Source organism: Nesoenas mayeri (assembly GCF_963082525.1).
Source record: "Nesoenas mayeri genome assembly, chromosome: 10".
Classification (NCBI taxonomy): Eukaryota; Metazoa; Chordata; class Aves; order Columbiformes; family Columbidae; genus Nesoenas; species Nesoenas mayeri.
The window spans coordinates 13,804,491-13,831,887 of record NC_137560.1 but is presented as its reverse complement, the minus strand read 5'-3'; the positions used below and the strand labels follow the sequence as shown (position 1 = coordinate 13,831,887).

General features: G+C 41.0%; 1 protein-coding gene across 1 annotated transcript in view; it reads right to left on the bottom strand.

The window, feature by feature from the left end:
- Positions 1 to 25,601, bottom strand: part of PDZRN3 (PDZ domain containing ring finger 3) — a gene marked incomplete at both ends in the record, with an annotated part of 139,168 nt that extends 113,567 nt beyond the window's left edge. Inside the window, 3 exons of the mRNA XM_080350465.1 lie at positions 17,009 to 17,116; positions 18,250 to 18,336; positions 24,478 to 25,601. Of these exons, the coding sequence (XP_080206591.1) occupies positions 17,009 to 17,116; positions 18,250 to 18,336; positions 24,478 to 25,194 (912 nt within the window). The remainder of the gene's footprint in view (positions 1 to 17,008; positions 17,117 to 18,249; positions 18,337 to 24,477) is intronic.
- Between the last annotated feature and the right edge of the window lie 1,796 nt (positions 25,602 to 27,397).

Below are 27,397 nucleotides of genomic sequence, written 5' to 3'. Positions count from 1 at the left end.
TGAGCCCCTACCTTAACGGGCAGCCTCATTTTGTTTCTGGTGAGCTGCTTAAATAAACCTTTTGGTTCTACCGTGATAGCTGAATAAGTAAATAACCTTTCTGATGCTCAAGTGGCATTAATACAAAGCCCCAGTTTCTTAGCACATCCTCCAGGCATGAGCCATTCTGATGATGTGAGAAAGCCAAAAATGGAAAGAGCAAATTCTCTTTATCCTAATTCAACAGTTGTTGGAAATAACAAGCCAGCTGTAAAACTGTCAAATATTTGATGCTTATGTAAAACACTGTGTTACTTGCCTTCTCTTGCTAAAGTCTGTTCCGTTGCATTCATGTCACTCAATGAATTTTTTAATTTACTACTGGTAGTAGTAACACAAAATCAATTTTAGTAGGTTCTTGCTATTACTAGTATTTTATCATTTTCCTTAGGCTTTCTGCCTCCTACCACTGGAAAAAAGTGTCAGTATGACTTCATACTGGCTGCAGCAGGGAAGATTTGTAGGAGCCAAAAATATTCCATGAAGGCATTGCTATGTGAACCACTACTTATAGAAATTAGTACAACTTTTTTTTAAATAAGGATTTCAGACTTGGGCTGTGAGTTTCAGAACTGATAGCAGACGCTGTAAAGGAGAGCCATGAAACCCTCACAACTGACAACTTCTGATGCCCGTTTGATACACTTAGGAAATAGGAATGGAAATGCTCCAGACCATTCTGATACTGCATCCTGAGCAGCATCCTCAGCTTGGTTTTTATGCAATAGTTGTGCTCTCACTGCGTCTTGGGGCCCAAACCTGGTCCCATCCAGAGGAGCAATAAAGACAACAGATGTGGGAGCAGACCATAGAAAATCATACAGTATCACATCAGGCCATGAAAGAAACTGGTCCTGATTCAGTGCAAATATAAGAAAGTTCCTGTAAGACCCCACTAAGTCTGTACCCAGCCCTATTGTCAGAAATCTTTTAACTGCGTCAGTGCAAGCTGAACACCTTTTAATGTGGAAAGAACTTTTGTTCTATGAGCTTGAACAAAAATACTTTATAGCGTGAACAAGACATCTGGCTGTTGTGCTGCTTCTGCATATTAGATTAGATATTTGTTTGCTCACATGCATTTTGCAGCAGAAAGAGCAGAAATAACACTTGCCCTGACTGCTTATTATAAAAACCATTTAAAAATTATGAGCACATCTTACTGAAACTCCTATCTAGCTAAGTAAAAATAATTCATGCAGCTAAAATGGAAACCTTGGAAAGACTACAGCTTTTATGTAGTGCAGTTTGACTCTAACCACCTGTTGCAAAGATTCAAAATAGTTTCCAGTGTCTTTCCATATCCCAGGGCTCTGTGAAAGAGGTCTCTAAAAGGGGCATTCAAAACAATAACACTCCCCACCTGGAAAGGAAAGTTAGTGTCAGCCCTTACAGAGGCCGAGCAGCTGCTAATGTGAAATTCTTCCTTCACTGATAGGGGGAAAATGGCCATTTCGATTTATAACTGAAATCTTTAAGTATGTGAAGTGAGAAAGCCTGCCCTGGCACCTGTTAAAATGTATCAGGCATCACTTTGCTTCATTGAACCTATTGGCCTTTACAGGCTAATAACTGATTATATGGGTAGAAAACGGCCACTACAGGAACATCTGTTTACCAAGAAAACTTTCAGTTCCATTTTGGAGAGGAATCAACTTTTCCTTTCTCCTTCCAACTTCCCTCACATCTCCTGCAGCTGTTCTCCTGTGAAACAATACATCAATTCAGACTTACCCCAAAAGAAGAGCTCACAACCAAAAATTACATTGCTCCTTGCTGGTCTGCAGCACATAGGAACTGGCTTTGACACAAACAAGGACGTATCTACTTGGCCTCATGCACTTGTGCTGTTGGATTCCCAAGTGATTGAGACAAAGATAAATGTGTTTGGGAATAAAAGGTTTTAGCCCATTCTATCTAAATTCCTACACAATGTTATCATCATGGAAGCTGAACAGCCAGACAAATAGCAGTGATGTGTGGCCACTGTCTCTGGAAAATATTCTGAGTAAACTTAAAATTTCAGTTGACTGCTTTCTAATTTCTTTGCAATTTAAAGTTTTTTCATTTACACTAAGCTAACCTGCCTTAAGCTAATTGCAATAACGTTCTGCTTTGAGTTCAGTAGTCCATAGCAATCCAATTCTCCGATTTTGAGAAAATTCATCTGTAACTGTTCAAAAACAAAGTTAACTCCAAAGGTGATCGTACAGAGAAATTAATTAGATATGCATATAATGTACTGCACAATGCCCTAAAGTAAACTGATTTATTTAAGGGCGATCGTAAATAAAGTTAGGCAAATATTTCAGCCAAAAGTTCCATTTAAGATGCAACTGTGTTCTCCTTTCAGCAGCACATCAGCTGCCTTTAACTAATTTGTCTGCAACAATATTACCTGTGAAAATGTTCACTTGTATCAGGTACTTGACCACTGACTTACTTGCAGTACTTCATGCATATTAGTGTATCCCCTTACATGTTGCACTGATGTCTTCAGTTAAAAAAATCCCAATTCTTACCCTTTTGCGTTAATTTGTTCAACTGCTGTTAATCTCTTCTTCAATATTACAGATCTTCCTATAAATAACTATTATTACTTAGTGCACCCTTGACTTCCAGGCTTAAATAGAAGATGCATTTTCCAGTTTTGCAGGGAGGACTAGAAGTACTTTAATTGTGTGCAGTGAAAGATACATCTATTCTTTGTCACTAACTTCCATACTTTATAAAAAACAAGTACTTTCTAGAGAAATTGCTTGTTGAGGTCCTAAAGGAACTACAAAAATCTTGCTTTGTGCTTTCATTTTTAAGAAGGCATGTTCTGGAGATATGCATGGTTTATTTTCTTCCCCTTTCCTTACATGTTTACTTGTAATTTTTTCCTCTAACTGTACAATAAAGCAGTAATGTAAAACAATATATCTGAATACACATAGCTTTTATCACAAGATGTGTAAGTGTATAAAGTTATATTAGGCCTGTCTGGGAAGTCTTTAAATGTCTGTCTAATGTTTTCCCCTAAGTGGCTCCTCCTTTTGCTTTATATTTTCTTACATGTAAAGCTGTTCCAAGTACCAAACTCCTAACAAAATGGAATCATGTTTTATTATTTCTCTAATTTTCCACTAAACGTTACCTATTTGTTTGCTGCTCGCCTACAGCTTTTTCCTTCTTCAGAATTTCAGTTTGACTCAGGCTCTCAGCCCTCTCAGAGTAGGTGGTCTGTAACATTAAACCATCAAGCAGTCAGTTTTATGCTTGCCTTTCTTTTCACAAACAACGGTAGGAAATCCTCTGTCTGACACAGTAAAGGATAAAGCAAAACAAAACTCAGGCCTATTTGTGATTCAGAGACATGCTTAGTGCTCTTAATGCCCAAAATGCTAAGTGGTTTTGGTATAATAGTATACTTTAATCCAAAGGCTATTTAAATGATAGGGAAAGTAATGGCTGGGAGAGAACAATGATAAACTGTAGCTGTAGCATTGACCTTGATCTAGAATTTGTTGAGTTTGTTCATCTAACCAAAAAGAAATTACCTGTGGAGCTTAACTAAAAATTTATGGAATAAATTTAGTTACATCATAGCACAAAAAAAATTAAACACAGAAGTAGTTTTAAATAACTTGGACACTGGACAGTAATGCAAAGTATGTCTGTCTAAATCGCAAGGACGGGTAGAAGTCAACATGCTCCAATCTCAGTCACGCCAGGTTCCAAGCCTGTATCTAGTCTACAATTAATGGTAGAAACTGCAACAAAATAAGGAAAATGAGTACACTGTAACAAAAATAATGGGAATATTCTGAAAAGGAGAAAACCCCCTACAACTCTTCTCCATTTTCAAACAGAAAGCTAATGTTGCATTTCATTTTCTTAAAAAGAAAATATCTAGCAATCCATAACAATAACCACAGATGTGATGGTTCACTATCTTGTGTCAAAAATGTAACTTGTTGGGAGAATAAAAGCAGCTGGTGGTCTGGATGTTACTGAGGAAAATAAGTGTCAAGCAGTTTACAACAACTGAGTTGCTATGAAGTGGGAGGCTCAACTGAAAATCTGTTGTTATTTTCCATAAATTTTTTCTCAGGTGTCAAATACCACAATTTGGATTCTTCAGTGAGCAGTTAAGGTTTTACACACTTGAAGGAAACATAAAATGAACTTGTATCTTTCATAGATCTGTGGATATGCCATTTGTGGACTATTTTCACGTGCTTACAAACTAGTACCTAAGACCCCAGTTTTTCTTCTTCTAATGCGTATACTTCACGCAGATGAGTAGTCCCTCTGGCTTCAGTAAAACAAATCCCATACTTAAGCATTACCATGAATGTTTTACATATTCAGGCTTTTTCTCCCCTATAGTTGACAGCTTATGGTAACACTTTCATTGAGGCAGATCATACTACAGGATGCCATGGAACTTAATAGTTGCAATGCATTATTCTAGACTTACTTTTTATTGTTAGATAAGAAAAGATTTTACAAATGTGGCCATCAGTTCTCAAACTCAGCAAAATCTTCATCACTGACTTTAGCCGAACAAGACTTCTGCCCTAGCAGGTATCAGGTTAATGGGACACTCTGCTCATTACTGCAGGGCAGGATTTGTCTTTCTGGTTTTAGCAGCTTTTAAAATACTGTCCAAATATCCCTGGCCACTTGCTTACTCAATTTTCTTTGGGAAAGGGCTTGCATGGTTTGAAATGCTGTGGTTTGTGGTTAACAATTAATTTATTAGCACATGAATGACAGATAAAAACAGACATTTATTCTTTTAGCATGTTTGACTTATATGTGTATTTCCATAGCCCTTTTTTCCCTGCAAAAGATGATGTACATCATCTGAATGCCTGAGAATGTGAATTACTTGGTGTGATTATTAGTCTGGTGGCAAAAAGTGGTCAAGACCTTTCCCAAGACCTCCATTTATAGCCTAAATTTGCATTCTTCTACAAGGATAAGTAAATTCTACCATGGTTTATCGCTTCATTGACAATTCACTTCAATTAAGCAGCCATGATAATGGCATTTCTTACTGAAACTGCAGGAAAACACTTTCTAAGCATTTAAAAGCTTCTGGGCTTTTTCTTTCCCAGAGGTTTTCTAAAGGAGAGGAATGAAATGGTTGTAATCAGACACAAACAAGTATTACAGGCCAGACTCCTCAATCCTTGTTCATACTGAACAAAACCTCAGGCGATGGACTAAACCAAGAGAAAGCAAATTATTTTTAGGGTAAGTTATTATTTAGGATAAAAGGGAGAGTGTGAGTGACAAATGTATCATCTTAGTTCTGGACTGAGGGGTTTTGGTTCTTTTGTTCTATAGATCTATAAAAATTATAAGTGTTCAAAAGCAAGCATGAAGTCTAGGGCAGGACTCTACCGGGGCACCTCTCAAATCCGGTGGACTCGGGTGTGCTGCTTTCCCCAATTCCTTGGTTTGCGCACAAAATGCATCTCATCCCAAAAGAAACTTCAGAGCATCTTCTCAGCCCCAACTCCTCCCTATTTCTGCCTGAGATACGTTACTAAAATGTTTCTCATTAATCTAACGAGTTCGGGTGTCTGAGGAAGAACCAGAGCAGAAGGGGTAGGCAACGAACTGCAATGCACAGCGTCAGCCCAGTGAAAGTAGCCTTTAATGGTCTATAAAGCTTGGGGATTTGCTAGACCCAGCCAGAGGCTAATATATTATCTGTCGCTCTCTCTGACACCCTTGCTCATTCCTGTGTTTATTACTTGCTTTTAAAGTCAGCTGCTCTGCAAGCCTGCAAATGCTTTCTGCAATGAGATATCCACAGAGTGGGCAAACTTGCTTTTTGATAAACTTAAGACGGAAGAATGAGAGAGAACATTTTAATTAGCAGCAGGGGGTAAAACTGGCTGAAACTGGGGGAAAAGGTTTGTAATAGAAACAGTCAGCAACTCCCCTGCTGCAGAGGAAACTTTGCCTACAAAGCTTTTAAGAGGAAAGAGGGAAGCCAAAATGAAGGGAAAACAATGAAAGGTTATATATTTTTGTTAAAAAAAAAGCATCGGTATGTACTGGCTCCTTCAGATACAGGAAGGAATTGGAGAGCTGGCTGTGTGAACTTTTAAATTAAAACAAGAGTTGCTAGCAGGACACTTATGAACTGTAACTGCATCTGAAGACAGTTCACTGCTTTACGTTCCAAATTGTTTGACGCTTACCACTGCTAAAGGCAGGCTGCGAGCGGCCAGCTTTTCTTCAGCTTGCAGAATGAAAGGTGCCAAAACTTCTACTCTGAAATGAGCTGGGGATTCTTGACAAACTAGCAGGAAAAGGCAAGTATTGATAGCAGAGAAAATGGGAAAATGCAAAGGGGAAAATTACATCAATTCAAATTGTATTGCAAGCCTATGGTTAAGACAACTGCCTCAACTCAAGGAAGGAATCTAACCTGGTCCAAGCCAGGGATGGTGCCCCTGAGAAAAGCAGCTCCCAGGGCCTTCTGGTGTGCCAACACGCTTGTTATTTTAGCAGCATTTCATATTGTGACATTACCTGGGGGGGGTTTTGTTCATATTTGGGATGAACTAAGCTTTAAAGAGTTGGATACACAGTTTTTTCAAAGAACATGAAATAATTTAAGAGTTCTTCCTAACTATAGATGTGAGGTTTCTTTACAACTTACAATATATGAATGTTAGCCTTGATTCTGAATGAACTACAAGGGAGATATAAATAAATATGCAGTCAGAGGGGTCTCCTCATTAAATATTTATTTTTTGTTTCTTTGCAAGAAATTTGCATTAGAAAAAAGCACTGTACAGAAAGCGAGTTATTTGTTCTTAGGTTTTGGCAAATGATTATAAACTTCCATACATAATACAGATTTGCACACCTACATATGTTCATCAAACATCTATTAAAAAAAAGAAAAAGGCTTAAAAGTTTGTGTGAGAACTGTGGATAAAAGGAGTAACTGTAAAAATGTAAGGAAACTTGACTGGTGTGTGCCCCAGCAGCCTCTGGTCAGCAGCCAGGCTGCTCTGCACAGGGTTCTGGTTGAAACCCGTGCCCTTGGCCATATTGAGCTCAACAGGCTGGACTGCATCTTCATGTGGAACAACATGCCACCTGCTTACAGATCAATCCCACCTTTGTCTTTTACACGAAGTACTACTTTGCATCAGCAGCATTAAGCTGCTGCACAGACTCAGCATTAAGGGAAGAAAAAATGTCCTTTTTTGCTAGAGGGGAAAAACAATTAGCAAGAAAACAAGAGTGCATCTCTACATGCCACACAGGAAGAGTAAGTTAAACTGCCAATTGGTCTGTGTTTGCAGATCAGGTTAGATACTATCATCTGGGTGTTCCTGCTCCAGCAGGGGGATTGGACTGGATGATCTTTCGAGGTCCCTTCCAATCCCTGACATTCTGTGATTCTGTGAATTACATGGGACCTGGTTTGAGCCAACAGTCTGTGTTTGGTTCACATGTGGTATGGCCACAGGAGTCTTTTCTTTCTCACCATGACCTTCTCCTTGTCAAACCATAATGTATCTCCTCCAAAAGCACACTCTCAGAAATATTATAAGGCCCAAAACCCTCACATTTTCAGCAACAAAATATTTCCTGGATTATCTGTAATATTCTCATTTGTTTGTGATATGGCTTTGTATTGATAAACAGAGCTTGAAGTAGCAAAAATAAAAATAATCACCCTATTCACCTAACTCATGAAAGCTTTACCCAGAGCCTGTTAGTATTTACAGTTAGATTTTGGTTTTAGGAAGATTGTTAGAAGAAAGATGATTTTGTTTTTGTTGTTTTGTTTAGAAATCAAGTTAGAGAAAAGCACTTTGGAGAATGTTGCAAGGGTGGGGATCAGATGATCTCTTTGTGTGTTTCTTTAGGAGAAAAGAAGTTATGCAATTCCAAGCAGCCACGTGGTATGGCAGCTGCTAAAGTTACTGCTAATTTTTATTAGAGCTGGCCAGAGCCAGAAAAAGGTCTGCTTTATAAGCAAGACCTTTTAAGAAATAAACTAAATCTTCCTGAGCTGGGAGGCCTGCAGAACTGAGAGAAGGAGGAAAAACAGCACTAAAGAGTTCTCTTTTTTTTCTTTCCCCTCCCTCCGCAAATGATTCAGGAAACATTTTCACTCTCCCTTCCTGTTGCTGGTTTCTTTCTCATATTCATCCCATCAATCAAACACATATCTAATAGTTACTAGTTTTCAGCTCAAATTCCTGCTCGACCCCCCTGGCCCAAAGGACTATTCACATCCACAATGTGTATGTGCTTTTATTCACCCGAGGAAGCGGCACAGCCCTGGGCTCTGCAGCCTTGGGCTGAGCCTCTGTGAGCAGGGACGTGGGACTGGATCGCCTCCAGAGGTTCACAGAATGGTCAGGGTTGCAAGGGACCTTTGGAGATCAGCTAGTCCAACCACGTCCTCTCCAACCTCAGCCATTTGGTGAGCCTGTGAAACATTTAATGGTTCTACTCTAGTTGTTAAACCTGAAGATGGGATTTCCAAATTAACAGTACCCTTGTGATATTTTACAGGACTGAATGTCTTTGAAAATCTGTGCATAAATTAAACTGGATCCTGAGTCAAGCTTGATCACCAAAGCTGTTACTTGCTTTCAGCATTGCTCACGTTTACGCACTTAAGGGTTATGTGGGTGATGGCAAAAATAAAGCACAAGGGCAGGTACTTCCAGATCAAAGTCACTATGCTAAGGAGACCGGTCATGACTCTTCATATGTTGTCTACTCTCAGTTTAAACAGGATTAATTCTGTACTGCTGTTAAATGGAGCATATAGTTAAGCTGTGGATACTATACAGGCGTTATGGATGATAACTGCGTCAGTGTAAAAGGGTATGTAAGAGCAGCCTGCTGCAGGGTATACTATCCCTGAGATCCATAGGTAAAGTCCTACAATAGAGGCTATATAAATTAATGAATTTATTTTTAAAGATTATTTTAACACCAGGTTTCAGTGGACTATTAAAAAGGGGCTTGTACCAAAAAAAGGATATTGTTTCCATATTCTGACTCTTCTTCCACCTGTTTCACACAACTGAGGTACATTTAATGCATAATTTCAGTTGCAGATAACATGTACTATTTGGGAAGTGCGTGGCCCAGAGCTCAGTAATCACCTAGTCCTGCACAAAAGGAATGTCTCCTGTCGTGTACACAGGGATGAGACGTCTTCACCATCTGGTGATCTACCCACATAGCCTGTTAGTACCGCTCCTCCTTCCACTCTTAACAAATACCCAACTTGCCTTTTTTTGATGTATTATTGCTGCACTCAGTCTTTAAAACTCACATTCCACTTTCAGAGTTTTCCCTTTACAATTTTAAGAATTTACAGATAGAAGTTTCTTTTAAAATGGTACAGCATTATATGAGAGCTAATGTAATATAAATTTACTTTGCATACTAAAATGTATGATAAAGTCTTAAAAGCAGCAACTCAAATACTATCCTCATTTAAAAGCCCCAGTGTTGAAGCAAGAAATTCTCAACTACTATTACTGTCAGCCGAGTACATTTGTATTTATGAGAGTCTAAAAACTTTACAAGTGCTGTTGTTGCATTTTAAAGTGGAACGTAAAAGAGTAAATTGTTTTAAAATTTATCAAAACCATGCGTAAAGAAGCAGTCAGCATTGTTGGAATTAATTTCACAATGCTGATAAGTTGTCACCTCTTGGTTTTTAAAGCGAAGAGCTGCAGTTGATTGTGAATGGCTTCCAGTTGTTCATAGTATAAATAATGAACCAAATAGGCAAAGGAAAAAGTGTTACGTATAAGAGAGAATATTAATCTAATGTTATTATTGTTATAAAATTCGATATAGTAAATTTGATCAACTTCTAGTCAATTACCCTCATTTTCTATGTATTCCTGTTTGTAATGTTTCATGTCTTATATAAACGAACATTTAGCAATTTTGTAAAAAGAAACAAAGCCCCATACCCCACATTGGAATATATTCTGTTTACTGTCAAGCAGTAAGACTTTATTTGACTTAAATGCTCCAAATATCATTAATCAGAAGTGACTTTGCATTATATTTATTACTAGAATAGATTCCAGGATTTCAGTTCAGTGTCTGTGTTTTGTATGTGGAAAAAGGACACAGAGTGCTGTGCAGAAGGCAGCACACGGCACTCGCAGCAACCAGGTCTGTGTGCCACCCTCTTGCTCTGAAGAAAATTCCCATGACCAGAACAAAGCAGGTTTGAGCTGCAGGATCAGGATCCAGGATCCCCAGGAAGATCTTGGTCACCCTCACACATTCAGTACTTCTCACATTTTCTGGACAAATTCCATTTTTAATCCCAAATGAAAAGTTATGCAAATTTTACTCAAGTGCATTCTGAATAGAAATGGTCTGAGCTTGCTTTTTTGTCAGTTATTTTGCACTTCATGCGTATCTTTTAGTACAATTGACATGGTAATGTACTGCGTATGTGCTAAATTAAGGATGATTGTGTCTGATTGCCCAATATTATGATACAAACAAAATGTGTGAAAATAGTTGATAGGACATACTGTGTTTTTTCTCTAGAAAGACTCAACACATTCAAAAAATCTAAAAATAAAATCTAACAGTTAATCATAATGGTTTGGCTTCAAATATGGAAAACTGAATAGGGGTTGATTTAAAATGCAAGGAATTGTACCACATGTGAAAAGAAGATTAAATTGTCCCATTGTTATATGCTCTATATGCATCCTTTAAAAGAGTATTTGTTGGAGTCGGACATGTTTATTTCTGCTTAGCTACAGAGGGTATGAAACAGCTATTTTTTACTTCTCTGAAAGAGTAATAATTAATAATACCAAAATCTAGGTTTCTCAGGTGGTTTGTATGCTCTCTTCAACACAAGCTCTTTCACAAATGTACCTGCAGCACCTTTAAAGAAAAAGGGCATTCCTGCTAATTGCAGCAGCAGCAATTATCTTCTCTGATTTGCGCACAACAGTCACAGCCCCATCTCAACAGCACAAAAGGTTTTACAGGACAGATTTTTATGTTTGCTAAAGACTGGTACGGGGTTGCTTTCAACCACACTGTGTTAGCAAGGACAGCAAGATGCAGAGCAAGTGCAGGGGGAGAAGGGACACAGACACCATAATCCCATTAGAGATTACACATAGAGTTTAGATAGCTTTTTTGGCTAATTTAATTACCTCTTTTTCATTCAGCATGCCCTTGAGAGCAAGATTCTGAGCTTCCACAGATTCAAAATGCCCACATTATGCTTGGGGTCAACATGCTGTGGACTTCTATTAAAAAGAAGAAAGAATAACATGGTGTAGAAATTTGAGGGGAACTCATGCTGGACCTTTCCAAAAGTTGCAGCATGAAATGTGCTTATAACTTGAGCTCTGCAGTCTACTTACCCATAATACTAGAAACAACATTGCTTTCTTTGTTTGCAACACTTACATTTTCATCCCATCCAACTTCTTTTTTCTCTTTTTGTTTGTGAGAAGGACAATAGAACAGTATTTAGTGTAAAAATCCAATTGTACATCTTTGGTTTGTTCTCTTTTCGCCGTCTGTCTCGTCTCCTTGTTTCCCCACCTCCCTGCCACAGCTTAGACTGTAGGGCTGGTATGAAATCAGGCAAATACATTTATACGAGGAAAAAATGCAGTGATAACCAAAGCCGCCTGTTTTCATTTACATTTTGCTCTTACGGTTATTATTAATCCCTTTCGACCAGTCTGCGAGATCTATGTTTTAGCACAGGCACAACGCTGCTTTGTAAGATACCATTAAGAGATACAGATAAAGGGCTTGGAAAGTTTTCGAGGAGTATAAACTCTAAAAAAGCTGACTCTGCTTTAGCGGCACTCACTGCCCCGTTGTGTTTGCTCTCCACAAATACTCTAATGTGCTTGTGTGTCCTGGCAGGAGCTTTGACAGCCAATTTTAAGTCACTGTCTGAAAAAGTTTTCTTCTAGAAAATTAATTCCTAAGTGTATGTAGCTGCACAGTAAATCTTGTTTGCAGAGCTGAACTCTTCCATTCATGACAATGAAAAAAATTGTGTTTAACCTATATGCTTGCTGGAGTTCAGCTAGTGCTTGCACTAAGTTTCCTGCAAGTAGCTTATAGGCTTAGGTTTATCCTACTAAAGCTGGCATAAATTAAAAACTACCCACCAGCAAATGAGAAGTTGGAGGCTGTGTTCAGTTAATAATTTTATTTACTGATTATCTATGGAAGTCTCCTGTGAGCTGTCTGTGAGTGCTGATAAGTGGAACAGGGCGCACAAGGCAGGGACAACTGCATTCTCACAAGAAAACCAGACTGGCAAACACTGAACCCTTTCAGCCCGGAGGCTCAGTCTTGTGGAAAAGCTAGACCCCATCACGCACCGGCACACCACAGGGAATGTCTTTTCATTCATTCATTTGCTGAACTTTCAAGCCATCCTTGCCTCAGCAGCAGATCTTAGCGCGTGTGTGTCACTGACAGGAAAGGTAAGCCATGCGCCTGCCAGAGCATCCTTGCTTGCCGCTCCTTCACGCTGATGTACCTTGTCTGGGCTGATTTGACTTTTCAGAGGCCACGTTGTTAACACAGCTACCGAATTAATTTTGCTGAAAACCACCCAGCCACCTCATGTGAGCAGAGAGTGGCTCTGCCAAAACAGCACATTTACTACAGGCTGAACAGGGAACATGCAGCAAATGGCAGATTTTGTTTGTACACGTACGGTAGATTTGCTAAAAAGTTTCATTGTTCTTACATGTAATCTGTAAAGAAATCCACATAATAGAAAAGCAGCCTAAAATTTGTAGCAAATGAGTGTGCTTTGGGGAAAATCAATCAAATGCACTAAGACATGTTTTCAACTCCTAAACTAATGATCCTTCCTGTGAGCAGCACGAAACACCAGGCAAGTCCCAGGTGGCATAAATCCTCAAGGTTTCATTGGAGCTGTGACAGTTTATACTACCTCAACAGTACCCTAATTGTGCTTAGAACTTTTTACGGTGGCAAGCAGTCAATGTTTCAAAAGCCTCCTTCTTTCTAAGCAGTCCCGAAGCCAAACAAACAAGTTTGCTAGTTAGTGAGAAGAGAATGCCATATTTAATTTATAATATTTCAGAGCTGATGTGCTTAAAAATAAAAACTCTGAAAATCTAATTTTGTCTTAAGAAATGCCAAGCAGCTGTGTAGAGGAGGCATTCATGGCTGGGACTTGAACTAACTTCTGTTAAGAGAGGAAATTAGGACCATTTTGTTACCCTGACAAAAATGAAAACAGTAATTCCTTTGCATCAAAATCAATAGTTTCAGCATGTTTTTAACATGGCATTTTGCTATGGAACATCTTAACAATTACTCAGTAAATCACCAGTACTGCATTAAATCAGCTGCTTGCTTTGAATAGGTAAGTACAGAGCTGCATGAAAAACGTAGTCAAAACAGAGAAAATCTCATAGTATCGTTACTTCCTCACTTCTAAAGTAATTTGAAATACCTAAAAACTGATACAGGTAAAAGCATTGGTTTACATAGAGCAGTTACAAACGGACCATGATCCAAGTCTTTAAACCTAAGCTGACAAGAACTTCTAGAAGTTATTTCCGTGTACACCTCAGATTATCCTTATTTTGCAAATGGGTAATATTAAACAGTGAGGAGAAATTATTAAGCAGTTAAGAGCTTCTAAGAGTTCTATGTAAGCACTAAATATCATTATTATTTAACAGATTCTGTAAGACAAAAGGGAAGAGGATATTCCTCTCTATTTCTGTTCCATGCTGCTTTGAAGACCGAGTAGCACAGACCACACAACATCCATCTTGATGTCATTTAGCAGTAGAAACATGCACTTCACAGTGGCATTACTTCTGTCAGTGATACACAAAGGGCCAAAAAATTGGTTTTGCAGAAGATTCAAGACAATTCTTGAACCTGCTGAACTTCTTTTCATTTAACCCTCTAAAAGATGTAGAACAGGAAATCCAAATTACATAAGGAAAATATGTTTACCAATTATCTCTGACATAGTTAAGAATTTATCTTGTATCAAATTCTCAGAGGATAGAATCTGCAAGCAAATATCAATATAACAACGCACATGCTATCAGCTAGAAATAGTACTGTGTATGCGTCTAATCCTTGCTCAGTAATTAGGAATGTTGTGACAGTTCTGAAAATGAGACATGGCACCCTTGTATGTGCTCCAGAACACATCCACCAGAAGATTCACAACAAAGGAGCATTTTCCAAAAGGAAATAACATAATTTATGGCTTACTTCGTTGTAAATGCTCTGTGATGGATGCTGGAATTAATTTTGGAGATGTTACGCTCAGCAGCTTATATTGGAATAAGAGTTCTTCATGAAAGAGTCTATTTTAAATCATGCTGGTGATGCATAAAACCTTAATATTGAACAAACAAGTCAAAGAAGTTCAAGATAGTAACAACTATCTAGAACTGAACTTCACCATCTTTCCTTACCATCTTTCACACTTTTGAAAGCAAATGTGACCCGCTAGGATGCTCTGCTCTCTATGCCAAGTTCCATCTGAGTCCTCCCGCTGCGTCCTGCCCATTACAGCTAAATCTGTAAATGATTTTTCAGCCAAACAGTGAAATTGAAACTTTAGCAGTGTGAAAGTTACAAAAAATATTGCCCTTAGAGGGGACACTATCACTGGACATTATCTTATTTTCACCTAGATCATTTAAAGGATATTTCAGTTGTCTAAGATAACTGGATATTAGTACTATAAAGCTTACTTAGATGCCTTGATGCAGGAGGTATCCCCTTTTTTCCTTAACCCCAACTAAGGTTAGATATAATGCACTAAACAGAAATTGCACAAAATACAGAATGAAACAGTTGCTTTCAGGAGCTGATAGCCACACCACATGTATTTTGAGGGCTCTGTATTAGAGCTCTCAAGTCCAGTTCTGTGAACTGGATGCCTGTAGTGGCAGGGGTGCATTAAATGAATTAATTCTATCTATTAAAAACAAAAATCCAGTTAGCACAGTTGGAGATGACTCCGCTACAGGGATCAAACCGCACTAGCTGGGCACCATTCACAGACGTGCTTCAACAAGACACTCCTAATGGGAACCCAGATGCTGATATGAAGGCATCTAAAGTTAACTACTGAGAAACAGTGTGCAGAATTGTCACCAGCATTATGTATATATTAGGAGGCAAGAAGAGTGAATATGAAAATGAATTTGTGGTCAGAACAACAAGAGCTGTCAATACATGGCACTCAGGTGGGTTCCTGCTGCCCTTGGTGTGTTATAAACACAACAAATTGCTCTCTGGGGTTTTCTCTTATGAGAAGATATAACTTGGACCTGTGGAAAAGATCCTGCCCAAATGCTGCTCACACAGGCATCGCTCGGGGAGGACACACGGCCAAGAGCTACAGCAGGACAGCTCGCCCAGCCTGTCCTCTGTGTTCTTCTCAGGTTTGCACTGTGTGTCCAGGCTAACTATTTAGTTGCTTAGCCCTGCCTGCACTAACGTGGCAAATGCTAAATGCGTGGAGGAACGGAGCAGTAGGGAAGGAGTTATAAACAAAGTAGGAAAAAAGGGTGACTTCTGCAGACTAACACTGCGCAGCTGCAGTTACGGACTGAGTTACGGTGCTTATGCTCAAGGAGACTGAACCGAGCTCACACAGAGAGACCGGGACATTTCCTAACTTTGGGGTATTTAATTTTTCCAAAGTTTTGGTTTTCGTACAGTTGTTTGGTTTGTATGACTATGTACTGCTTCAGAAACGGATGTCAGCTTTTCAAGTATGCTTTGGGGAAGTACACACTTCTGGGAAGATTTTCAGTTCAAACAAAATTGCATAGTTCTCACAAAGTTGTCCAGACCTTTTCTGAATTATGTTACATCATATACATAGTTTAAGCAACTCTGGATCATTTCACAGCTCAGACGCTTATCTTATTTTAGTTCTGCTACTGTAGCTTCATTCTTTCCCAAATGAAAAAACTTAATTAATATTTTATATCCTTACTAAATTGTGAATACAGTTTACCATAACAGTACAGAAAATAGCAAATACACATAGTCCCCTGCCAACAGAAAATCCTTAACAGCTGTTTATTGCTCATTTGCAAAACATAAGAGCAATGGAATTCCATTACTTAGAGAAACTGGCTGTTCCATGATATCCTTGGCAAGAAACACCGCACTTATCTTTTTGAACAATAGACTCTCAAAGTTTCTCCAGCCTACAAAAATAAGACAGCGAAGAACACTTTTTCTTAACTGTAAAATGCTAAACAATGGGAACTCATTCACAATCAGCTTCATTTTGTTTCATGAAAACCTTTTTCTCTCTCTTCCCCCCAAAAGTAAATTTGCTCACTGCGAATTGCAAGAAACGTTTCAAGCAACCATCTCTTTCACAGGAAGGACTTTTTACTGAGGTCAAGACTTTGGCAAAATGAGAAGAAATTCAGCCCACAATGTAAGTAATTTAAGAGCTTACAAACAGCATTGAGGGAGTTACTTAGATTTATAATAAACCATACAGAAACTGCAGAGCAGAATTTCTTCTAACTCTTCAATACTTGGTCTTAAATACCAAGGAAAATAAAATCATAGTTTACACCACAGATATTTCGCATATGGTTCTAACTAAATAACTTACAAGTTTCCAATAGCTTTAAGAAGAAATATCTACAGCATACCAGATAGATGCTAGCTCCTCAGAAAGTCAGGACATGCACATACCATCCATAATCTGGTTTCTATATTTAGGTAAGAACTATACCTAAAGCCATGAAGGTCAGCACTGAATCAAGTCAAGCATATTTTAACAGACATGTCTTCCAGACAGTGTTTACCATGGTACATTTCTCCTAAAGCCACACTAAACACCATGCCATTTGAAGACCTGAGATGGAACTCGCACTATTAAAAGAGATGGGCTTGTGTATTCACATACCTCAATAATCCTGTCATGAATTTGTAGCCCTCCTTCCTTAGCAGCAGGCCCTGTGTCAACTATTTTCGATACAAAAATTCCTTCACTAGATGAGCCATCTTGATTGTCCTTTAAGGATGAAAAGAAAAATATGTTACTGTATCTTGAACTAACTCTAATTTCCCTTCGGCTAAAACTTGTCCATGTGACAACAGTGCATGTAATTTGAAAGAAATATTCTTATTGATGTCTTGATATGGAATTACTTTGTGCTAATGAGAACACCTGATACTCCCATTTTGAAAGATTAAACAACCAGGAATGGTCTTCCACTATATACATTAATTGCATGATAATAATCTTCCTCTGACTTAGGCCAGCTCAGTAGTAATTGTCATTACAATTATTCTTGGTGTAAAACCAGTGAGACAGCAGTCTGCTTGCACATCAAACATAAGACAACCGTGCATTTTTATTTTCAGTTGCACAGCTCTTTCTCTGGAGGCTTAAAAATAAAACAAAGAAAAACAACTTATACCTAATAAGGTATTTTCATATTCCTGTGTATAGTGTCACCAGCTCCTACCAGTGCAGAACAATGTCTCAGAAAATTGAAAAACTCTGACTATAAAGAAAGAATAACTTTCAAGTGAATTTACTACGAATAAATCATGATTAATGTCAGATTTCTGAGCAGCCAAGAAGTAGTTCCGAATACTTTCTAAATTACTAGGACAAGTTATAATCCACTCCTTGATCTAATTAAAGTCATATGTAGCAGCTCTGGCCAACAGGCACCCAGAAAAAATACATTAGTGAGTATATGGTGCAGGAAACATCTGCTGAAAACAGAGAATTCAGAAGTAGGTTGGTTAAGTCACATCCCTTCACCTGCACAGAGGGCTGGAAAGGAGAGTAAATAACGTTTTCTCAATGAACTGTGAAGCGCCTAAAGCTGTGGGCACTGAACTCCTGCAACATCTTCAAAGCAGGATGGTCTGAGAAAGAGAGACCAGGCGTTTCACCATTTTGGGAGTGACACTGCACCAATGTTATCATCACTAGCTGTGAAGATGTGCATGAATAAACATGTGTGAGAGAAAATACAGTGTGGTTAATAGACATCTGATACAAATCTGACTAAGACTTGCTCTGAAAGAATCCCAAGAGAAGCAAATGCTTGTCAGTATTTTTCCTCTAAGTGTTGACCTAAATGCTTTTCCCAACTGGAAAGGGCAAACATATTTTAACAATTAACATACCATGCATGGTCGGCCACCAATAATATTAAATCCAAGAGAGCCAGAGTCACGATGAAGGACAAGAGTCAGTGCTTTAGTTTCTTCACCCTACAAAGAACAGATAAACATGTTCAAAACATTTGTGAGCACTGATAGGTAGGATAGATAATATTTCTATCCAGGTTTGTAGGGTTGACTTCTTACTTTTTTCCCCCTCCATGTAGCTCAGAGAAGAATGTTTAGAACAGCATTGGAAGCCAACAGCTTCCACACTCCAGTTGCCCCACCGCTCCCCAGCAGTGCTGCTCCATGAAACCCACCCTCTAAGATTTATGTGTATTTTTTATTGAGATCTACAGTGAGACACTTAGCAGCAACTGAAGGTATTTATATGTAATACTGGTTCCTGCAACTACTTGACCTAGTCATATGTGACGCGTTATATAAAATAACTCCATGTTTCCCGTATTCAAATTCTTGACTTTTCCAGTGCTTGAGGGTGACTGAATCTTGAGGCCGCATTTTAATGTGGCTTCTCTCTACATGACATTGTTTTAGATGGTATCAAACATTAAGTGTAATACAACAGAAACTATCTGGTGAGTTTTATAAAACAGCTTTAAACAAAACTGCTACAAATTTTGCCAAAGGCCTAGGATGCCAACTGCTACGCACAGCTCCTGCCATGAGTATTTTTTTCTTTAAAATTTTAACACTAGCAAACTAGAAATCTTCCATCATTGAAAATCGTTATATTAATTCCCTAAAATAGTAATACCTGCAGTGAGCAGTTACCTGATTGGACAAAAAATGTACAACCAAGATAGACTGGAGGGACCTGTAGTATCTGGAGGACTGCGTGAACATGATCTGTTATCCTGTCCTGTTACCCCAGCTTCTTCCTAACTACAGATACAAACTCATACTTGGGCCTATCAACTTTCATTAAGACAGAAGTGCATGGACTGTGAAAGACAAATAAATCCTCACAATGTACTTACTTCAATCTCAGTCAAGTGGCTGTTATTTACAGCACACAACTACAAAACTACAACAGGCAACAGCAGAACACTACAAAAGGCCATTTGAATAACATTTTTTTTTTCCGAAATCAGAATAGGAACAGTACATTGTAGATCTACAGATATACATGAACCTTGCTACCTCCAAGATCCTTTTCTTTGCTTTATCCAATGGGTGAAAAAGTTAGGAACACAAAAAAGTTTGAGGAAGTTATCTTACACGTCTGGTTTTCATAACCAATTAATGACAAAAATTACAACAGTTACACTGTAATTTCACACAGATGTTTTTAGTTTGTGCATTTTTCTTCTAACATGTCAATTTGAAGTCGTCAATCAAATATTAATGTCTATTAAACTCATAAAAAATGTCAAAGTAATCCTGGATTACTGAGTTACTCTTACAGATTTGGGGATGATAACAAAGCCCAGTGTACACTGGCAGAGCTCCACTGACCACACGCTCGGAGCTCCACCACAGGGGAGCTGCGCCAACATCCTCCACCTGAAGATTTGGTTTACTATTTTTGTATTGGTTTGCGATCATTATCTTTCCTGCAGGTCAAATAATAAATAGACTTGGACCTGAAACAGAGAAATATGAAAAAAACTCTGACTGATTTTATTTGAATTTGCTACACTCAGCATCAGGGAGAATCAGGTCCCCAGAACAGGACTGGAAACTGAAGTAAAGGGTATTTCCCTGCAAGTCTTCAGACCCAGACCTCAGATAGGATTTCAAGGAACAAATTTACAGTCCTTTGAGATCACTTTCAGGGACTGATAACTCAGGATTTGAAAGACAAGGACATGCAAGTGACACTGTTTACTTCCACTATTATGCCTTTTTAAGAAGGAAAATCAATTAGAACAATCAAGAAAGAATTACGATGTTGCTCTCAAGACACTTTTAGTAATTAAAGTTGAATGCTTTCATTAAAGCCTCCTTACGTGGGTATGATTTGATGCTTTTATACACAGCAGAAGGAGTACTAAAGCAAGTGGGTTTGAATGAGTCAGAGTTGTGGGGAAAGAAAACAAACAAACAAACACACAAAAAACCCAAACAAACAAACAAACAAACCCAAACCAACCTACCAAAACCAAAACCCTACTGCAGGTTTTTTTTTTTTAGATACTCCTGAAAAACATCCAGGGGGGGTTTCCAGAAACTTTCCAAACTTTGCAGCCAGTTCTGATGGATTTCTACACTTGTCTCCATCTTCTCTGGGGAAGCAGAGATGTGTTACAGAGCACAACCTGCACATCACCACATAGGGCAAACCCACCATCTCTGCTGAACTGCTCCGGCACCAGGCAGACAGCAGCGCCTTGGCTTTAACACTTGGTTACTTTTGCAGATTCACATCTCAAGACTTAACAATTTCTGTAACAACCTTCTTTGCTTCATAAGGAAGTCATGGCACAAATGATTTTTCCAGGGCTCTGTGTTTCTCTCCCCCTCTAACACGTCTCGCGTTCCAGCAGAAGAATCATTAAACAGTGAGGTAACTGTGGAAATGTGGTGGCCAGCATCCATCCCTGCCCCGTCATCTGCTTCGGCGGACCTGATGGTTACTGGCGTGTTGTATTCCCACAGCTGAACAGAACTCTTAAACATAATTCTTGAAATTACTGTACTTCCCAGCTGAGTAATGTGGAGCTAACAGGCTGTCTTTCCCTTTAGTTATTGGAAGACTGATGTCTTTGGTAGTGCTGTGGCTAAGGTCCATCTTCGTTACTGGAAGCACTTCAGCTCCTTGTTTACTTGTAAAGGGGCTGCCAGGACCAGCCTGGTGGATCCTGCTTGGGGACAGCCTGAGAAAAAAATACCATCTTGCTTCAAGGGACTCCATCCGTGTTTTATACAATTAGAACCTGTGTTACCACCTCCACAGGGGTATTAAATCAGAGGTCCTAAATACCAGGTCATAAACTGGTTCCTGTATGTCTTATACATTTACTGGGAGTCTGTCCCTGCTTTTGGTGGTCAGGAGAGCAGAAGGGCTTCCACCACTGGCTGCTGCCAGTACCATGAATTGCTTCTGATTCTCCCTTACTCATTTCTTCCCAAAGGACTTTGACAGCTGTGTACATAAAGGAACGACCAGATCAGCTTATCAATAGGTGTGAACAGTGGTATGTTTCAGCAAGGATTAAGCATTGTTTGAACAGTATGAGGTTTTTCTTGATTATTTGGACTTTGATGTTTCAGGATTGATTGTCTGATCAAAGGAAATACTAATTTTGAATAAGACACACCACCTTCCCTACCACTCCCTCCTTAAACGCACCCACAATAAGCCTCACCTCTCCCATCATGGAATAAATAGCCACTCCGAATAAACCTTCAAACTTGCCTTTCGGAATAGGCACAGATCAGGCATCCAGTAAATACACAGGAAGATGAAAATGTTCCCTCAGTAAACAGAGGACGGGAAAGAATACACATGGAAAACAACTGGAATCACTTAAGGCACATCTATCTGTTTAAGGGACTTCTAACTGTGAGATATTTACAGGTGACCATGTGGATAACATATATAAATTTATGTATGTCTTCTCTCAACATAGTTATGGTAATGTTATAAAACTCACTTCAGATATGGGAGATCAAAGAACACAAAGTATCATGAAGGAAGTCTATGCTAAGTCAAACCCAGATCTGGGTCTCCAAAGTTCCTGAAAAAGTTTGCCCCAGCCAAAAGACCATGAATTTGGGTCTTTCATGAATGACCTAATGTTCCTCAATATCATATTTCCCCTCTAACTAAGCATTTAAACAGAACAGTAAGTGGGCATTTCTTCTGTTTTGACTAAAGCATATGTCATCTGATTTATTCTAGATTGGTTCTACATCTGTAGCAACAAGCAATCATTAGGCAGGGATGTCAGAAGACCCTTTTTTGTCATCTGCAGAGGAGCCAGAACATCCTACAGTAAGTTTTGCAATCACCTCATCTAACATATGAACCCAGTTTGTTAGTGCTAGGGCTACTTCTGTTTTAATGTAGACTGAACAATTACATCTTATAACAAAATTTATTATGACTAAAGATCATAATTAAATAATGATAGCAATGGCACTGCATGCTTTGAATAAGCAATTACGTCTGAAATGGAAATAAGTTATTCTACATTATCACGTGTTGAGGGACCTAATCCTTAGACAAGTGTGTGTGCTCTGCTGAGTGTTACAATCTGCACCGCGCGCTGCACAGCCTGCGCTAGCGTCTCTGAGCAAATAACCCCAGAGCAAAAACTTGGAAGTGTGCCACAGCCCAAAATTGGTAAAGCATCCCCTGCGCTAGGTGATTACCATGGGTCTTTTAAAAAACTCTCCAGTGCACAAAGATGCAAGTTTCTTGATTGTACTTCTTTGGGAGCTGGGCAGACTAAAGCTGTTAGTATTGGAAAGCTGCCCAAAATGTTGTGAAAGACATGTAATTGATTGACCGCTAGACCACAAGTCTGTGGTGACATGACACCTTTCAGCTTTCTTCAGAGTAGGCACTGCTTCAGAAAACTGTATAACAGCCTTTTGTAATACGGCTGAAAACGAGCACAGTCGTCTTGGCCAGCTGTATCCATACATTTGATAAAAAGTAATGCTGGAAACTATGTACAATGCACATTTACAACTACTTGAAGCAGCACCTTTCATGCTAATAGCTCACTATACAGAGCTAAATAATGCAAACCAAACATTATCAACGCTAGCCACAAAGAAATCAAGTAGGGGCAGTGTGAGAAAAAAGGTGTGCTGTTTGGATCAGATCGGGGACAAGGAGGTAGAGCTGCAGTGAGATGATTTCTGACAGCAGGACTGTGCAGGGGGTTCTCCTGTCCTCTGCAGCGTGCCACGGCAAAGCACAGGGGCTGCAGGAAAAGAAGACAGCAGAGAACTGTCCTGAATTTGACATGAATGGGAAGCCCCTCGTTTAAGTTTTACTGAGATTTTAACCAGCATCACAACCAGTATTGCCAGAAGTTAAAACAGTACATTCAGTATTAAAACACTCTTTCTGTTTTGAGTTAGCTAAAACATGAACACGGTGGGTTGTTTTGCCCTGGATTTCCCAAAAAGAAGAAAGGAGGGACTCTAACATCAACTTTTGTTTCCTTCACTCAGGTTTCTGAACCTCAACATTACCAAAGGTGTGAATACAGATGTTGGACAGTTGTGAACGGTTTAATATTGCTGTGTCTGTGGTAGCACATTCCAGGTCAGAGGGAAGACTATGAATGTCTTCATTTAAAAGATAATTGGCTTCTAGGACTCCTCTCACTGGGGAGCCTCATTCCAATTAAAACTTAGGGATTGTTGTAACTCTGGCTTTTGATTCTGGTCATTTTATAAATGGTCTAATTCTGAAGGGCTGAAGTCAAGTTAATTTTTCTCCTCCTAAATTGAGCTTTTCAAGAACTCTGTGTGACTCTGGAAAAAAATGCAAGTATGCAGCAGAGGTCTTGTATTTGTTCATGGCTGTTACAGAGATGATGGCTTCAGATCATGAAAGAGCTGGCAGGGTGTCCGAGTTGCGTAATAGTTAATCCTAAAGACAGCATTTTGCAAGAAGCCATATTCTGGGATGCTAGGTGAACTAAGGGTCTGGAAAGCATTGGGTCACAACAGCCTCTTCCAATTCACTCTGCTTTGTGTTACTCCTGGGAGTTGATTTCTGCTGGTTTAATACCATTTCCAGCCCTGGAAATTCCAGTTTTGCTGTTTAGAGGTTTCTTTGGGGAGAGAACCAAGAAAAGAAGTAATAATACAGTGACTTTGGTATTCGATGCGTAAGTTGCCATATGGGGTCCAGATACCAATGATGGTCATACAGAAAATACCTATGTGGAAATCGGTACATTATGGGTGTTAAAAGTCAAAGCTCAGATATTTCAGGGATCTAGGGGCTGGACCGACCGGCTCCTCGGGACAAGCCCCGCTGGCAGCCAGCGGCCGCCCCCCGGCACACACACACAGAGCAGCCGGCCGTCCAGGAGCCCCCACACAGGGCCCCCCTTCCTCCCAAACCCGCGGAGACACACGCGGGAACGTGTCTCTTGCCTCCCGAGCGGCTCAGCCGCCCCTCCGAGCCCTTCCCGCGGCCCGACACAGCTGCTGAGGGGCGGCTGGCGACAGGACCACCCCGGCCCTCTCCCCGCGAGTGGGGACACTTCTCCCGAGCGGGCGCGTCGCCGCCGGGCTTCCCCCCGCGCCCCTTACCTTGCCGGGGGATGCTGCGCGGGCGCGGGCCAGGGCGTCGAGGCGGGCGCTGTACTGCGTGAAGCGCTTCTGGTATCGCAGCGCCGTCACCTGCAGCTCCAGCTGCGCCGCCGCCAGTCGCGACAGCAGCGACTGCTCCCGCTTGCCGGCTCGCAGCGCCTCCTTCTTCAGCGCCTTCTCCAGCGCCGCCGCCCGCGCCTGCAGAGCGGCTCCGTGGGCGCGCAGGGCGCGCAGACACCCGTGCCCGCCGGCCCGCCGCTCGCCGTGGGTGAGCATCAAGCCGCAGCCCTGCTCGCACAGGCCGGCGGGCCGCGCCTCGCAGCGCTCCCGCATGTGCGACTCCACGTCGCGGAGGTTGAGCACTTGGCGGCAGCCCCGGTTGCGGCACTTGGCCGGGGAGAAGTCGCAGGTCTCGGTGTGTTCGCCCAGGTGTTGCAGCGGCACCACCGCCTCGCAGCCCCGCGCGTGGTTGTCGCATTTGATGTCCAGCTTGAGGATGAGGCTCTTGAGGGGCAGGACGTGGTTGAGCTCCTTGGTGGAGATGCGCTGGCAGTTGACGGGGCAGCTGCCCTGCTGCACCACCCAGGGCAGCACGCAGCCGGCGCAGAAGACGTGGCCGCAGGGGGTGGTCAACGGGTCCTCCAAAACTTTGTTGCACAGATTGCATTTGAAGTCGGGATCCACCTCCCCGCTGAAGCGATCCAGCTCGAACCCCATCCTCCTTCCGCTTTGCCAAAAACAAGAGAAAAAGAAAAAAAAACCCAAAACAAAGTAATCAAAGTGCGGAGACGGGACGGGGCAGGCGAAAAATAATAATAAATAAGTATCGGCCGGCTGCCCCCGCCGTCCGGGCAGCAGCTCGGCCCGCAGTGCCGCCCCGCTCTGTCCCCGCTGCTCCCGGGCAGCGCGCGCCCCTGCCCTCCGCACGCGCCGCCGCCGCGGGCCGCTCTCCCGCCGCTGCCGCGTGCGCAGAGCGCCGCGCGCTGCCCGCCCCGCCCCGGCCCCGCCCACCTGGGACGCCCCGGGGGGTCCCCCCGCGAGGGACAAGGGGACAAGGGTGCCTTTGTTTCGGGGAGAGGAGGAAGGGGTGGGCTCCAGCCTGTCCCCCCCTTACACCACCCCCGTGCGGTGACAGGTAACTGGGGGATGTGCCCGCGGGGATCGAGGCGGAGGGGAGCGCTCCCGGGCGGGGGAGGCCTGGGCGAGGGTGGGGGACGGGAGGGATGCGGGGGGAATGAGGGGCCGGGAGGAGGAGGGCAGGTGTGGGAGGTGAGAGAAGGTGAGGAAGAAGGAGTAGAAACTCGTCACGTTTGAGGGGCAGTTGGTGCCAGACGGGACGGTTTGCTCGAAGATGAGTGTTGGCCGGGGACAGGGACAACCTCCGGACTTTTGGAAGGGGCGCTGCGTGGAGCTGCCCTCTGGGGCCAGGTCCTTGGTGGGTGGCTTAGAAATTAGACAGACTGTTCAGTTCTTTGGTGGGACATCCTTACACTGTCAATGAGAAAAAGTGCAAACGGAACAGTCCCCCAGTGCTGCTCATATCCTGGTGGAAAAGGGTACGTTTTGTCTGTGTTTGCATAGGCTAATGTGTTCCATTGATGCCACTTGATGAAAGTGAGGGAGATCAGAAGAGGTTACCACTCTTGATATCTGTTTCTGCCTGGAGATGATTTAAAAGCTCTCCAGAATATGCTATAAAAAGCTAGCCAGACCACACCTGAAGTACCAGACATAGCATTAGGCAAAACCAATTTCTCTTACAAGGCAGATATTCAAGTACTGAAAAAAGCAATAAAAGAGAACAAGCTTTGTTCATTGTGGATGGTGGAGCAGAATTCTCACATGCACTAAAGCCACATACCAGCTCAATTGTTCTTTTAATGTGTTTTGCTTTATGGCTGAGTAGAAGCCCAACTAGAAACTTAAGTTTCAAATGACCTTTAGTATATGCCTATTATATCATGGTAACATGATTTTCTGAATGTCTGGGATGATTATTTGTCTGTTAGTGACCTTTAGAAGGTAACAGACTAGTGGTTACACAAATATGTCCTAATTCAGTCTCAGGCAAGTAGTTTTTAGTATTAAGGGTTTTTTCACTTTTCAAAGATGAATTCCATCTGTAGTGCTCATTTCATTCCAATGTTCCATAAAGCTTAAGGTTGCTTTTGGCTGTATACATAACCCTACTGAAGAAAGTGTGCATCTCATATTTGAGGTTATATACCTAGATAAGGAATTGTTTAAGATGTGTTCATTTTAAAATAAATAAATAAATGGTGTAGTATAGCACTGTGCATGTAGATTTTCTATTAACTCCATCTGAAGGTGATGCGCAGTCCGCAGCCATAATGATAAAATTTTACTAATACATGTATATTACTGACTTTCTGGTTATTCTGTTTGATCTATAGTAGTGATACCTACACTTTCTTCTTGTGCTTCACTGCCTTATTCCTCTTCCTTTTATTTTTCATCTCTGCCTCCTCAGGATTCCTCTTCTCATCGGGCTTCCTTAACACTCCCCTTGCTGCAATGCTGCATCTCTTTCCTCCCTCCAGCCACCTGGTCCAGCAGCCGCACATGCTGCTGATTCTCCATGGTTTGTCCGTCCCATTGGTACGTCACACCGTTCTGCATATTGTCACAAAAGCTTGGGTAGCTGTTACCAATCATGGTGTCCATTCTTTCCCATGGATATTTTATCTGAAATAAAATTTCAGATTATGTGGTCTGGGGATGCACACAGTACGAATGAGAGATTTGAGGGTTGATGTTCGTTTCGGTAGCTGCTGGTCTGATGGGGAAATCCATCAATGTAACCATTTCTGAATAGGCTGTTTTAAGATAACTGCTCTAAATTAGTGCGCCATGTGACCACTGTCTTATGACCTTCTTTACATGAGTTAATAAAGTGCCT